This window comes from Hevea brasiliensis, chromosome 16 (genome assembly GCF_030052815.1).
Source record: "Hevea brasiliensis isolate MT/VB/25A 57/8 chromosome 16, ASM3005281v1, whole genome shotgun sequence".
Taxonomy (NCBI): Eukaryota; Viridiplantae; Streptophyta; class Magnoliopsida; order Malpighiales; family Euphorbiaceae; genus Hevea; species Hevea brasiliensis.
The window spans coordinates 69,899,169-69,915,978 of NC_079508.1; the positions used below are offsets into that span (position 1 = coordinate 69,899,169).

The following is a 16,810-nucleotide window of genomic DNA, read 5'->3' on the forward strand; positions in this document are numbered from 1 at the left end:
GAATTTTATTCATTTCTTGTGTGCTTAATGACATGCTTAGTGTAGGATCCCATTAAGTAATGTTCTTAATCCATGGTTGAAGCACCGAAAGGAGAAGGCCTTGTGATAGATAATCAAGAAATTGGACTTAATTAACTTAGACCTAGAAATAGGCTAAGGATTAAGAGGATTCACAGATTAATTAAAGAACTTAATGGATCTTAATTAACTCTAAGTCCACGAAAGTAGGATTAGTTTGATTAAGGCACTCTTTGTCTCACTCGAAAGGGAATTCAAAGGATTTAAGAATTAATCTCCTTAAAACCCATAAGTTTCATAAGATTGGATAACCAATTTAAAATCCCAAAATAGCTCGAATATGAAATTCCGAACTCCGAAATCGCCTTTTTACCATTGTTAATTTCTAATCGAATTTAATTACTTGCCATTTTGAATATTGCCATATTTGAACTTGTTTATTTCAATTTGATGCAATTTTAGTTTAATTAATACATTGTTGAATAGATTATTAATTTTGCATACATAGATTTCACATTCTCAATACCCATTAATTCATTACTTTAATTTCAAAAATATTTCAATTTACTCAACTTTTTATATCAAAAATTCAATCATTAACACAACTCCTCGTGGGAACGATATCTTTTCTATACTACTTGTACGACCCGTGCACTTGCGGTAGGGACGCACCAGCTGTATCATAAGAAAAAATTATATTTGCCACCAAATAATACAAAATTCCAAATTATTTGTCGCTTTTGACATTTTAACAAAGTCAATATAAAAAAAAAAACAGTTTAAATGGAAAAAGATTAGACTCCCAACACAGTAGCTTTGAAAAGTCTCCGTCTTCAATATATATAAATAAACTCAACCTTTAATATCTGCCTTCGTACTCTCTCTCCCTCCCCTCTCTCCATTTTCTTTCTAACAATCAGAAAGTCAGCGGCTGAACCGCTTTTGCTTTCTGTGTTTACACTGTAATCTTGGTTTATGGGTGAGTTTGCTTTCATGGAAGACTGGGATCTGCATGCTGTGGTGAGAGGATGCACTACTGAAGCTTTTCCAAATATCGTGAACAACCCACCATCTCTGTTCACTCCTCTGAATCTTGATCGAGATGAGCTTTTTAGTTCCCTGAAATCTTTGAATCCACAACTGATTTTATGGACAGGAAGAAATTTATGACCCCTTGTACCCTGTGTTGCACCAGCAGTCACTTTCCACCCTAAGCAACCTTAGTGTCATAAGTTCTATGTCTATTCCCATCTGTAAGGACGAAGAGTCAGAGAAACTGCAGAAGAAGCACTCTCTTTTTGAATCTGCTACTCCTACAAGCAGAAGTGATGATGCTCCCGTGGCAGCCAAATCAAAAGGGAGGTCTGTAAATTTATATATGTTTTTGTTGATATACATATTTGGAGTTCAACATAATTTTGTTAGAGTTTCCTCAAAATTTAGATCTTAAATTAATGTTTCAACAGGAAGAATCAACAGAAAAGGATGGTTAAACATGTCGCGTCAGATGGTCTCCCATCTGATATGTGGGCTTGGCATAAATATGGGTAGAAACCCATCAAGGGATCTCCATATCCAAGGTAAAAGGTCGCTCCTTTCCATTTCTTTCTCGCTCTTTCCATTTGAGTTAAGCAAGAATTCAATACCTAATCAAATCCTATGTGTTGTGCACCGGAAGCATGTAAACTATAAAAAAATAAATACATAAAATATTAATATTTAAGTGATTCACCCTTTCAATAGAGGATTATATCCACGGGCATGTTGTATTCCACTATCAATAAATAAATAAATCATCATTCAAAGCTCAAAGCTATATTACTCATCTACTCAATTACACCCAAGAGAATTCATAAAATGTCAAACTGCTCATAGTATTATTTAGTCCCTCTCAGTCTCCTCTAGACATAAACTAATATATTTACTATTACAACACTACACCACAAAGGGTGCCTTCAATTATATGGGCAAGAGCTTTCTCATCAATGGACAATAATTCCTTCCTCTTGAATTCAATGTCCTCACTCCACCTTAGGTTGAAGCCTCTCTCCACTGTAATGGGTAAGTGCCACTCATCAATGGGCAGAGCCAAATCCTCAACAGTTGGCAAAACCCCTCTCTACAATGGGTGACAACCTCACACCATGGGCTGAAAGTCACTTTTTTCAATGGGAAAAAACCATTCTTTTCAATGGGCAAAAGCCAAATAACATTTTCAATCATTCTCCTATTTATAATGTTAATTCCCTCAATCCTTATCTGATTAGTAGTCCTACTTAATTTAGAAATAACACTAAAATAAGAATTCTACTCATTATAGGAAACATTCCTTCATCCTATTGAGAAATATTTATCCCACTCAAATATTCCTCAATAGGATGAAGGAATATTTCTCCCACTCAAATTAGGAAAATATCTCTCTCCAAATCCCATTAGGATTTTAAGGCATAATTCTAACAATCTCTATCTTGACTCAAAATCTGTCAACCATTACATATATCAAATCTCCATGCTTGAGCTTGAACCCTTCAAATCATCAATTCTTTAATCTTCATCTTGGGTGTAACTTGCTTTATTCTTCAAAAAATCTTCACGTCATCAACCATCTTGAATTTGCATCAAAAGCTCCGCCTAAATTTTATCTCTCCATCACCTTGAACTTGCATCATCATTGTTGCATGTGCAACTTTCCACATATCACAATAGCTTCACCTTTAACCAAACTCACCAAGATCATTCCCATGCTCTGATACCAATTGTTGTGTATCGTGAAAGCGTGTAAACTACAAAAAAATAAAGCAAACACACAAAACACTAATATTTACATGGTTCGCCCTCTCAATATAGGGTTACATTCACGGGCATGCCATCTTTCACTATAAATAAATAAATAAATTATCATTACAAGCTCAAAGCTATATTACCCATCCACCCAATTACACCAAAGAGAACCCATACAATGTCAAACTGCTTATAGTAAATATATTAGTTAGTCCCTCTCAGTTTCCTCTAGACATAACCTAATATATTTACTATTATAATACTACACCACAAAAGGTGCCTTCAACTAAATGGGCATGAGCCCTCTCACCAATAAAAAAGAATTCCTTCCTCTTAAATTCTATGTCCTTACTCTACCTTAGGCCAAAGCCTCTCTCCACTGCAATGGGCAAATGCCCCTCATCAATGGGCAGAGCCAAATCCTAAGCAGTTGGCAAAACCTCTCTCAACAATGGGTGACAACCTCACACCATGGGCTGAAAGCCACTCTTTTCAATGGGCAAAAGCCACTCTCTTCAATGGGCAAAAGCCAAATAAACTTTTCCATCATTTTCCTATTTATAGTGTTAATTCCCATAATCCTTACTGATTAGGAGTCCTACTCAATTTAGGAATAACACTAAAATAAGAATTCTACTCATTATAGAAAATATTCCTCCATCCTATTAAGGAATATTTCTCCCACTCAAATTAGGAAAAAATCTCTCTCCAAATCCCATTAGGATTTTGAGTCATAATTCTAACAATCTCTACCTTGATTCAAAATCTATCAATCATTGCATACCTCAAATTTTTGGGTGTCATCAAATCATCAAATCTCCATGCTTGAGCTTGAACCCTTCAAATCATCAATTCTTTAATCTTCATTTTGGGTGTAACTTGCTTTATTCTTCAAAAAATCTTCACGTCATCAGCCATCTTGATTTTGCATCAAAAGCCCCACCTAAATTTTATCTCTCTATCACCTTGAACTTGCATCATCATTGTTGCATGTGAAACTTTCCACATATCACAATAGCTCCACCTTTAACCAAACTCACCAAGATCATTCCCATGCTCTGATACCAATGGTTGTGTACCGCGAAAGCGTGTAAACTACAAAGAAACAAAGCAAATACACAAAGCACCAATATTTACGTGGTTCACCCTCTCAATATAGGGCTACATCCACGGGCATGCCATCTTCCACTATCAATAAATAAATAAATCATCATTACAAGCTCAAAGCTATATTATCCGTCCACCCAATTACACCTAAGAGAACCCATACAATGTCAAACTGCTTATAGTAAATATATTAATTAGTCCCTCTCAGTCTCCTCTAGACATAACCCAATATTTACTATTGCAATACTATACTACAAAAGGTGCCTTCAACCAATGAATAAGAATTCTTTCCTCTTAAATTCTATGTACTTACTCCACCTTAGGCCGAAGCCTCTCTCAACTGCAATGGGCAAGTGTCCCTCATCAATGGGCAGAGCCAAATCCTCAGCAGTTGGCAAAACCCCTCTCTACAATGGGTAACAACCTCACACCATAGGCTGAAAGCCACTCTTTTCAATGAGCAAAAGCCACTCTCTTCAATGGGCAAAAGTCAAATAACCTTTTCCATCATTCTCCTATTTATAGTGTTAATTCCCTCATTCCTTATCTGATTAGGAGTCCTACTCAATTTAGGAATAACACTAAAATAAGAGTTCTACTTATTATAGAAAATATTCTTCCATCCTATTGAGGAATATTTCTCCCACTCAAATTAGGAAAAGATTTCTGTAACACCCCTATTTGTATAGTTCTGGTGACCGGAGTCGGTCCGGACAATTAAGGGGATTAGAACCATACTTAAGACAACTAGATGAGCCATAAATACAAATAATTAGTAATTGCCAATTGGTTAAGTATAAATAAGAAAAACAGAACATAAGAAGTTAAACGAGCCGAGAGTCACAGTGATGGGTGACTTTCTTGGGAAGGACTGCGAAGTCGATTTAAACTCAAATTTCGAACCTTAAAATGTGACGCCGCGGTCCTTAAGACTATTGCGAATACAGTGGAAAAGAGAAAATCATGAAAAGAACTGTTAAACCAGTCAAATAATTAGGTTAGGGAGCCAGAAGAAATATTAAATTATTTACAAACTGGGTTGAACCGACGAGGAGCAATTTGGTCAATTGACCCCGAGAGCTGACTTCTGACCTAACTGTCAAATAAAATCAGAGAAAAGAAAATTTTGGGATCAAAAATTAAATTAAAAGAACCAAAAAAAAAAATAAATGAAAAAGAAAAAAAAAGGGGAAAAAGAAATTACATTAGTGACATCATCAAAATGACATAAGCTATGACATCACAAATAAATTATATTTAATTAAAATTTGACAAAGTCAAAGAAAAAGGATAAAATCAAAAAATTGAAAAACACATTTTCACTCTTCTTCTTTTCCAAGCCGTGACGCTCACCCTCTCCCTCTCTAAACCTCCATGAAAGCTTATTCTTAAGCTTTCTAAACACCAAATTTCACTATAAATCCTTTAATTTTCTTGAAGAAAAATTATAAGCAAACCTTGGAAAGAAGATTAAAGGAGAAAGAAAGAAGAAAAAGTTGAAGGAATTGAAGAGTGAAAAATTCTGCTCACTTAAGGTTGGTATTCTTCCTTCATTCTCTCTTTGAATTTATGTTTAAGTAGCTAAGTTACACTTGGAATTAACAAATAAGTGAATAAAATCAAGCATGGTGGACCAAATAGAAATTTGGGCAGCTAGAGTTTAGGTTTGATGATGGATAATTTTGATACAAATTATGAATTAGTTAAGGGTGAATGAGTGTATAAATACTAAATATGCATTTAGAATTCAACAAATGAGCTAAACATGGAAGTTAGGGTTTTGGACCTAGGGTTTGGGAGACAAAATTTGGAGAAATGGTGAAATGATGTGTTTGACCTAGTTTGAGGTGAGAAATGGTCATTTGTGACCAAATGAAGTGTGTTGGAAGTGTTGGAATTGAGTTCAAATTCGGATTGAATGTGGTCTTGCTGCAGGCAGCAGAACCAAGGTCCCTTTGAGGGACCAAAACTGAAAATTTACAAGTTCAATTGGTATGAGACCAATTGGAAATGAAAATAGACACAGAATGATACAACTTTCATTTAGGAATCATGCCCAAAAAGTGACCAAAACCTAGTGAACAAATTGACCAAATTCAGATTTTCTCAGTCTGACCTATACAAAAATGACCAAATGAACAGTGGCCATAACTTGAGCTAGGTAGGTCTATATGACCTGAAATTTTATCAGTGAATAGTTGAGATATAGACCTAAAACTTTTATAAAGAATACAAACCTAAATTATGCCATTAACTAAGTCATTTGGCTACCTAAATTTGGTAACCTAAAACTGCCAGAACCAGAATTTGCCCAAAAATCTGGGTTAAGTCCAATCCGGCAGCCACGATTCAAATGGCTATAAATTGAGCTAAAAAACTCTAATTGGAGTGATTCAGAAAGGAGAATAAAGTTAAGACAATAGGGAACATTTTCTATGAAGAAAGGTTTGCCAAATTCTAACAGAAAAATGACCAATGGAAGAGTGCAACTTAAGACACTAAAACTGAAAATTTGCAAATTTACCTAAAAGACTTAGAATTTGAGTAAACAACCAAAACCAACAAATTTAGTGATCAAAATGTGGTATGTGGGTGAATTTGGAATTCCCATACCTATTAAGCCTTAGAAAGTCAATAAATTGACTTGAATAGTATAGTAAATAGTAACCCCGAAACACAAAATTTAAAGAATATCAACTTTAGCACATTAGAGCTGGGTTAAAGTGAATTTAAATTTATTTTTGGATTTATGCTAAGTTATGATACTAAAACACTGTGAAACTGTGTGTTTCAGTGGAAAAGAACACCGGGAAAGAACCCGAGGAATCGAGTCAAGGCCAAAAGGTGACTCGCTTAAGGTTTGTGCACAACGTATAATTTTTATAAATTATCTTCTGCATATTGTTTTGAATAATTTGAAATATTGAATTGTGACATTACTATGATGAAGTATTTATGATGTTTTTTATTTAAATTGTTGAAATTTATTTGTGTATATTTGAAATGGTAATGTTTAGTAAATTGTTAAGATAAGTTTTGAAACCACAGTGTCATGACCATATATTTGAACACCTCACTAGCATGACTAGTGGGGGTAATCAGTTTCGAATTTTGATTCCTTCTCTGGCTGAAGTGTTGAGGTGTGTGCCAGTAGAAGAAGAAATTGAATGGATATCCATATATTTGAGCTAGCTAGCCTTGTGATGTGACTTCTCCTTAACCTCTGGCTATAGAGATTATATTTATTTCGAATGGCATGATATAATTGTGGGTTTTATGAAATTGGTTTTGACACTTCAGAATGAAATTGTTTTGATTAAAATCTCATAATTCATGTTTTGTATTTAATTCTCATGTTCAGTCCAATTTTTGAATAAATATGATTTAAACTCTGTATAAAGATTATTTTAGTGTGTTGTGCACCACTAAGTCCTAGTACTCAGCGATGGCTGTTATTGCGGTCGCAGATATAGAGACTAGAAGAGTAGCAGAGTGAGCTGCTGAGGATAGATAAGCTACCTGCTTTGAACCTATCGGGTATAATTTATACCCTGACTGTAAATATTTATTTTGATGTATGTAATGCACGTAAATGTATGGACATGTAAAATTGGTCTTGAGCAGCTTGTATAAAGCTTGTATAAAGTTTGTAATAAATTTTAGTTTGGATTTTTCTAATATAAATTTTTAGTATGATGTATATAAATTGTTTTATCCATAATGAAATATGAATAAAAATATTTTATTTTAATTTGAATGAAATTGATTGATAGTATTTTGATGATTACTCAATTTTTGGAAATTAAGAAATGATGATTGTTGAATTTTGAAACCTGAGAAATTGGTTGGGATTGTTGTGGAGTTGTTGAAATTGTTGAGATAAATTATTAGAAGTGCTTTTTACAGGTATTTGAAGAACTGTTTTCTCAAAATACAGACGGCACTCTGTCGAAATTTTTATAAAATTTACGAAAAAATAAAATGGGCAAAAAAAAAATTTTAACTAGTTTTCAATTTTAATTAAATGTTTTAATACTTACTAGAAAATGCTCACCACTTATAAAAGTAAGAAAATTATTTTAAAATCTCTTGTAGGGTACTTAATGAGTTATCAATAGGTGAAGTTCGGTAGTTCATTAGGTATTCTACGGGATCATGTTATGCCTTACAGAGGGGTAAGGTGTGACAATTTCTCTCTAAATCTCATTAGAATTTTGAGTCATAATTCTAACACTATAATTATGATCAATCTATATATGGCAAAAAGGCGAGCCTAAAAATGGTATATCAAAGGTTCACTTTGCATTAATTAATCATTTCTTTTACCTTGCTGAACAACAAACAGGAGCTATTATAGGTGTAGCAGTTTAAAAGGATGTTTGGTAAGAAAACAAGTAGAAAGAAGTAATACAGATCCATCAGTATTCATCATAACCTACACTGCTGAGCACAACCATGTGCAACTTACTCGCAAAAATTCCCTCACTGGCAACACCAGAATTAAGTCCTCCTTGGCTAAACAAGCCACAGCCAATGAACCCAACATGTCAACAATCAAAGATAAATGTTTGGATATAGTTCCTTCTTTAATGGCTTCTACAGATCAAGATGAATTGCTGCGAGATGTGAAAATTAAAAATGAAGAAGAAGAAGAAGAAGAAGAAGAAGAAGAAGAAGAAGAAGAAGAAGAAGAAGAAGAAGAAGACCAAGTTCTTGAAAATATTGGAAGCGATGAAATTGTCATGCCAGATATAATCTTCAGCGACGATTTGTTTCCAAGCTTAGAGGATTTTGAATAACTCCTTCTAGATCATCATTCAGCAACTACTATTGCTTAATCCTTGTTCATTAAAGGGCATATTCATTTGATTTGCCAATCGTAGTATAACATGATCTTCCTTTCCTTTCCTTTCCCACATTCTTTTCTTGTAATCTTAAATTTGTATAGTCCATCATTCCCCTTCAAAGAGATGGTTTTAGACATCAGACAAGTGATGATATATACATTGTGTTTTAATAATTAAACATGATGTTTCCTAGGGAAATTGATTTTACTTAATTCGCCTCTCCTCATGAATTGAATTGTGGGCATGTTAGAAACGCATGAATGATCCTAATGTGAATAAAAGTGCATCGGATTGTGGGTGCATCAGAAATCTTTACTTATTAAACTTTTGTGAAAATTTGAAGAAAACTTGATCACTTGTAAAACATTTAAAGGCTAGTTTGTACAGCGAAAAAGAAATTGTGCTTGAATTTGTGCATTCAAAATGTAAGTTGGGCTTTGCAAAAAAATTAAATTGATTTCTGGATTGAAAAGGAAATTTGTGCAAGAAATATAAATTGAGCTTTATAGGAAAAGTAAATTAATTGCTTGGAAAAAGTAAATTTATGTATGAAAATGTAAATTGGTTGCTTGAGAAAATTAAATAATTGCTAAAAATGTAAATTATGCATCGAAAATGCAATAGATTGATTGCTTGAAATGTAAATATGTGTAGAAAATATAAATTGACATTGAAAATTAAAACGACTTTGCATGAATTAAAATATGAACAAGAAAACTGTAAATTATATTGAAAATTGAAGAAATTGCTTACAAAAATTGAAATATTTATAGAAAAAAAATAAATTACTTGCTTGAATTGAAAATAAAAGGCTATAATTGAATTTGATGCTAGATCAAAAAGTAAAAAATTGCTTGAAAATATAAAAGAAAATGACAGAACTATAGAAAATTAAAGTTAAGATATTGTGCCTGTTAAGTATTGATTAAATGGTTGTTGCTCAACGCTTCTATTTATAGAGAAAATTGCTCAATTGCCAAGTCTGCTAGATCAAGAAATTGCCCACTGCATCAATTTCTGCATCTAATTTCAGTTGCTGCACTAAACTTCTCCTATAAAAACCACATGATTTTATCCAGAAGAAAGTAGTCCATACCTTTCTCTCCACGTATTATAAGCACTTGTAACTTACTGTAACCACCAATCCCTACTCTATCACTATTTTATCCATAATCCGACCAATAATCTGATATCCATCATCATTATCTCCTACAAATATTTAGAAAATACCAAATATTTGTAATTGCCCATTAAATAACTATCTATGTATAAGTAATTATTTAATTAGTTCAACTCCAATAGTTATCATCTATTGACTATTGGCCTTCTACTAATTTCAGTTATGTGTTAAGTCACATTAAATAAATACTTTAATATGTTAAACTCATTAATTAACTAAGATCTAAAAATATTAAAAATTAAATTATGGCATATAAACATGAAAATTGAGGCAAAAGAAAAGTATTTCTTGCCTATGATGACATTTCCACCTTGGCTATATTTTAGTTGTATATATTTCAACTTGCGTACTCATCCCCAAGGCTTTTGTCTCACGGTAAATATACCTTTTTGGAAAATTATTGGATGCTCCTTGAATACCATATGAGAGAGTTGAGTTGGTGCACCATCAACGATAATAAAACACATCAGCAACTTTATTTAAACAAAAATTAACAAAATCAATAATACTATTAACTGTTAGCAAAACGTGACTTAGTTTTTCTTGAGTCCCTGAAATTGCGAATAAAAAAAAAAAATCATACAACTAAATTGTTGATGTGTTCTATTATTATTAGTTGAGAGCACCACTTCATACTTTGTGATGTGATATGAGTAAAATCTCGAATTTGAGTTTTTCTTTTAAACTATACAAAAAAAATATTTTCATATGATGAGAGCGAGTTTCAAAATATAAGACAGAATTATAATTAATGTTGTGTTCTAGGAATTATTCACTAATAAAAACTTAGTGACTGAATACGAATAAAAATGTATTTATAGGAACAAATATATGAATTTATCGTTAATAAAATAATTTAATGATTGTGATTTTTTAAAAAAATAAATAAAAGAGAAAATTAATATTTTTTTTAATTTTTTCATTTAAAGATGAAAATAAGAAATAATATAGGCTGCTAATATGAAAAATTAATTTAAATATTTTTTATTTAAAGGCTTTTTTTTGTCAATAAATAGAATAAACACACACATGAATTAGTGACAAGAACGGACTGCTATTAAAACCATGATAATTTTAATAAAATATTTATTCCTATATAACCTACATACATGCATATTTCACATTCGATGTGGAATCTAGGGCCGTGCGGGTTCGGTTTCAGTTTCGGTTTGGTTCTTTGTAAGAACCAAAACTGAACTTTGGTTCTTTCATTTTTGGGAACCAAAAGAGGAACTAAATTTTAATTCCGATTCCGGTTTGGTTTTAAGTACTTTTGGTCCTGGTTCGATTCTAGTTTCAATTTTTCTTTTGATTCCAATTCGATTCAGTTATCGGTTCCTACACTTAAAATTATAGTATTATTTTAAAAGAATAAAAATAATTATATATTTCTAATATCAAGATATTAATAAAAATAATAGTAGTAATATTAAAATAACAATACCAATATCAAAATAAAATATCAATAAAGTAACATAAACATAATAACTTACTAAAGAGAAATACTAAAATTAAACTAACAATTCTTATATAAAAATAAAAGATAATACCAAATATCTATAATGTTAGCACTAAGTGGGGATAGTTCAGTGAGCCAGCATCCTGCCTAAGTCCCTTCGACTCTTGATGATTGGGCTATTACGCTATATAAAGTTGTATCTCTGCTAAAAAGTTTAAGCTTTTGAAAGCGCTTGATTCTACAATTGGTATCACAACCCAAATCATGGGTTTGAATCCCTGGCAAGTACTGGAAGTGGATTGTTGGCACTGAGTGGGGATAGCTCAGTGCGCCAACATCCTACTCAAATCCTTTCGGCCCATGGCACGTGGGCTGCTACACTATAAGGGGTTAGAATTGCGCCTATGTTAAAAACTTAAACTTCTAGAGTTGTGTCTCTGTTAAAAACTTAAACTTTTGGAACGGTGATAAGCATTCGATCCTAAACATAATAAGTTATATAATATTTCCATTCAAATTATAAAATAACAACAAAACAATAAGTATAATGAGTTAGAATTAATGTAACCTAAACCAATAGAACAAGACTATGTAATTTTTGGTTTCAAAGAAAATTTTTATTATATTATCATTCAACTATTTGAAGTTAAAATTTTGTTGGATAATATACAATTTTTAGTAATTTAAATTTTGATTCGCAATAATAAGTATTAAAAAAACTTTAATTTTAATATAGTAGATGTTGTTTACAAAAATTTTGTAGATTATAATTTAAACTTTTGAAATTAAAAATAAGATAACTAATGTAATATTAAACTTAATGAATTTAATTATTAACACTAATTTTTAAATATTATTTTGGTCCATGCTCTCCATTGTAACCACATACTTTACAAAATATTTTATTCAGATCGCGTTATTGATATTTTGAGTGGGTCATAATTCAATCTCATGAAATAACACATACATAAATTAAGTTATTTTATAACATATGTCTTAATAAATATATTTTACTATCTTATACTTATTTTTCAATTATATAATTTTTAGCAAGAAAGTATACTATATGATAAAAAGGTGATTTAATAAGATAATTAATGACTATAAAATGATTTAATGTATTTATAATTAAAAATAATAAAAGTTAATATTGGGTTACATAAATACATTTATAATTAATAACAAATTAAGTTATATATATAACCATTTTAATTGCATATAATATATATAATTTTATTGAAACTATGTAATATATCTAAAATATATAAAAACATATATATATCAAATTGGTTCTTCGGTTCAGTTCTGATTTGATCTGGTTCTATTTCGGTTCTTGATGAAGAACCAGGATTGAATCAAAACAATAAAATAACTTCAGTTCAGTTCCTACAATAATGGTTTTTTTTTTTTTTGTACTAGAGCCATATTTGGATGCTCAGCTCTTTTTTGTTTTCACTTAGTGCCTTTCTTTTTTTATTAATAGATAGAATATACGCACATACATATTAGTGACAGAAATTAACTATTGTTAAAATCATGACAATTTCAACAACTCACATATATGTACACTCCACATTTAATGTGAGATCCAAAAAAATCATTTAAAGGCTATTGTACTCGAGTAAATTAAGTTATTAAATTATGGAAATAGGTAGTCCCATCTTTTAATCATAATCTTTGAAAAAAACATTGAATGGATTTTAAACAATAGATCTAGTTGAATTCATGCATTTGAATAGAATTTATGGTTGAGTAAATCATGTAAATAATATTTTAATTGAAATTTAAAATTTTATAGTTTTAAAATGATTTTAACAACATCAATTAAATTAAAATTTATTAATAATATTTTTTCTTTATAAATATAAATGAAGCAAATTTCTTGTGTAAAGTTATTCATTCCTTGGTCTTAACTCTTCATTCCTTCCTCCTGAAGGGGTCATTTCCTCCAAGCTTAAGTAGTCAAGTACAATAATTTGAGTTCAGATAAAAAAATAAAAAAAAATTATATAATAAAATCGATATATTATAGTGATTTTATTATAATCATTGATTGCAATAGGTTTTATATGTTTCAATTAGTGTTTTGTAAAAAAATTTAAATTTTTTCTTGGTCATTGCAAAAAAAAAAAAAGATCAACTCAAATAAAAATTTTAAAATATATAGAAAATAAATATTTACTTAATTAAGAAAATCATTTAAATTAAGAAAATATATTTTTTAAATCACAATAGTTTCAAGTTATACCATACCAATGTTTTTCTCCTCCACTTAGCTTTTGTTTAGGAGAAAGTTTTGTAAAGTAACATAAGGTCTTTTAAGGTTTAAAAACTTTGAAGAGGGAGTAGAAGGTTTTTTAAAGTATAATTTGTGTAGATTTTTAAGAACTTTTAAAACTCTCCATTTTCTAATTCATCAAATTGGGAGGTTAATAATATTATATCTTTAAAATATCAAAAAAGTTTAAAAAACTTTCTTTCCTCTTAAACACTAAAAAATTTTGAGTTTGAAAACCTTTAAAAATCTTACTTTAAAAAATTTTAATTTATAAAATCTTACTTTACTTTACTCCTCCCTAAAAGAAAAATTTTTATTTAATACAACGATTATACTTACAACCATTTAATTATAATTAATAATTATAATGAGATCTACTACAATAAACAAATACAATGAAACCGCCCTATAAACATAAATTTCATTGTATAATTTTTTCCAAAAGGGAGTGTTACTCTCTTTCTATAAATTCTGTCTTCCTACTTCATTTGTACTTCATCCCACATAGTGTCAATTCCTCCGATTACACGTTCCTCACTCCCATGTTTTTCTTTGAGGTCTTATAACTCCATCACCAAAACCAAAATTTCTCTATTTCTTTCTCTTTCTTTCCTAGAAAATGGCTCCTATCTCAAATGGACCAGATCTTGTAGAATATGAAGATGCAAATATGGAAAACCAGGTACCCCTCGTATCATCCTACAACGATCGTATTCGTCCACTTCTTGATGCAGTTGATAAGCTTAGGCACCTCAAGGTCATGAATGAAGGTATACAGCTCCCCACCATCGTTGTTGTTGGGGATCAATCTTCCGGCAAATCAAGCGTTCTTGAATCATTAGCCGGTATCAACCTTCCCCGTGGCCGGGGCATTTGCACCAGAGTGCCCCTTGTAATGAGGCTGCAACACCAGCCAACTCCCACACCAGAGGTTTTCTTGGAGTTTAATGGCAAAACAGTATACACTGATGAAGCCCGCGCTGCAGATGCTATTAGTCTTGCCACTGATGAGATTGCAGGCGATGGAAAGGGCATATCAAACACTCCATTAACTTTGGTTGTGAAAAAGAAAGGTATTCCTGATCTTACAATGATTGATCTCCCTGGAATCACTAGAGTTCCTGTTCATGGTCAGCCCGAGGATATTTACGAGCAGATAACAGGTATTATCACGGAGTATATAAGGCCTGAAGAGAGTATCATTCTAAATGTTTTATCTGCAACAGTGGATTTTCCCACTTGTGAATCCATTAGGATGTCACGACAAGTGGACAAGACTGGTGAGAGAACTCTTGCTGTGGTCACCAAGTCCGATAAGGCACCTGAAGGGCTGCTTGAGAAGGTTGCTGCAGATGATGTGAATATAGGCCTGGGTTATGTTTGTGTGAAGAATCGAATTGGTGATGAATCTTTTGAGGATGCGCGAAAGGAAGAAGCTCAATTGTTCAAAAAACATCCACTTCTCTCCAGGATTGATAAATCTATGGTGGGCATTCCATTTCTGGCTCAAAAACTGACTCAAATTCAAGCAACTATCATAGCCAAGTGCTTGCCAGATATAGCGAGAAACATTAATGAAAAGCTGAACGCAAGCATTTCAGAGCTGAATAAGATGCCTAGGACCCCTTCCTCACCTGCTGAAGCCATGACAGCTTTCATGGGCATTGTTGGATCGGCCAAGGAGTCTCTCAGGAAAATCCTTATCAGAGGAGAGTTTGATGAGTACCTTAATGATCATCAAATGCATTGTACAGCTAGATTGGTTGAAATGCTCAACCTTTACTCGAATGAACTTCATAAGTGCTCTGAAAGTGACCCTACAAGAAACTTCCTAGTGGAGGAGATTCGTCTTCTCGAGGAATCCAAAGGGATTAAACTGCCAAATTTCCTTCCTCACAGTGCCCTCCTGAGTATTCTGCAGAAAAAAGTTGATGGGATATCAAGAATGCATATCGATTTCGTTGAAAAAATATGGGATTATATTGAAAGTGTTGTATTGTCTGTTTTGATGCATCACTCTGAGAATTACCACCAGCTTCAGTCATCTACCAGACGAGCAGGCCAAAATCTTATATCAAAAATGAAAGAGCAGTCTATCGGTTGGGTTACAGAAATCATTCAAATGGAGAAGATGACAGATTACACTTGCAATCCAAACTACATGAGTGAATGGAGCAAGCTCATGAACCAACAGGATACATTCAGGGGTAAAATCCTAATACAAGGGCATTCTAAGGCAAAGATTGACGGTATTGGAGAGGTTGAAGCTGGGCATATCAAAGCACATCAGGATGTTCTGCATCAGGCTTTTGACCTGAAGATGAGAATGACTGCTTACTGGAAGATTGTATTGAGCAGATTGGTTGATTCTATGGCTCTGCATTTGCAGTTCTGTGTTCAAAATCTTGTAAACAAAGAGATGGAAAAGGAGATCATTAGCGAGTTGATGAGTAATCAAGGAGGTGTAATAGAAAGAATGATGGAGGAATCGCCCTCAATTGCTGCTAAACGTGAGAAGCTGAACAAGAGCATCAAGTTGCTTGGAGAGTCCAAGAAGGTCTTAGGAAATATCATGGACAAAATTGCTACATATAGTGATTAGAGTAGGGTCACTCTTTATCCTTCTTTTGTGTGTTCTTAGTTTATTAGTATTTAAAAGTGTTTGTATTTTGTTTTAGGGGAAGGGTTTGAGCATTTAACCCCATGACTCCATATGGTATTTCCTTGTGCTTTTGTATGATTACTTACTATATATGAAGATGTTGGCCTCTTGATTTGGTAATGCCTCCATTTTAAAAAATCATAATAGAGGCTAAAAATTCAACATTGATAAATCTAAATCTTTATTTATATAATTTTAGCATTTACAATTTTTATTTTAATAATTTAAAATTAATCATAAAATTAACATTTGATAAAAAGTGTTTTATGTAATAATTTTACCACTTCAAGATTTTTATAAAATAAAAATTTCAGTTTACCTCGTCCACTCCTAATTAATTTAAAATATTTGTTAATTAAAAAAATCTTCTTGTAAAATTTATAAATAATTAATATTTTATGAAATTAAAAAATATCAAATATATTTATAATATAGTTGGCGACTTTGCGCGAAGCAAAAAAAGTAAATATCTAGTGTT

General features: G+C 31.9%; 1 protein-coding gene and 1 pseudogene across 1 annotated transcript; both read left to right on the forward strand.

Annotated features, from left to right (window-relative positions):
- Positions 1-993: 993 nt before the first annotated feature.
- LOC110664139 (probable WRKY transcription factor 27) lies at positions 994-9,011 on the forward strand (annotated as a pseudogene).
- Positions 9,012-14,064: 5,053 nt separating this feature from the next.
- On the forward strand, positions 14,065-16,452 carry LOC131174467 (dynamin-related protein 4C-like). Its single transcript, XM_058137916.1, has one exon. The coding sequence runs from the start codon at positions 14,290-14,292 to the stop codon at positions 16,270-16,272; it is 1,983 nt and encodes a 660-aa protein (XP_057993899.1). The 5' UTR covers positions 14,065-14,289; the 3' UTR covers positions 16,273-16,452.
- Positions 16,453-16,810: the final 358 nt, after the last annotated feature.

Excerpts from the sequence above, each read along its gene's own strand:
- LOC131174467 (XM_058137916.1), top strand. The coding sequence starts at position 14,290 with ATGGCTCCTATCTCAAATGGACCAGATCTTGTAGAATATGAAGATGCA.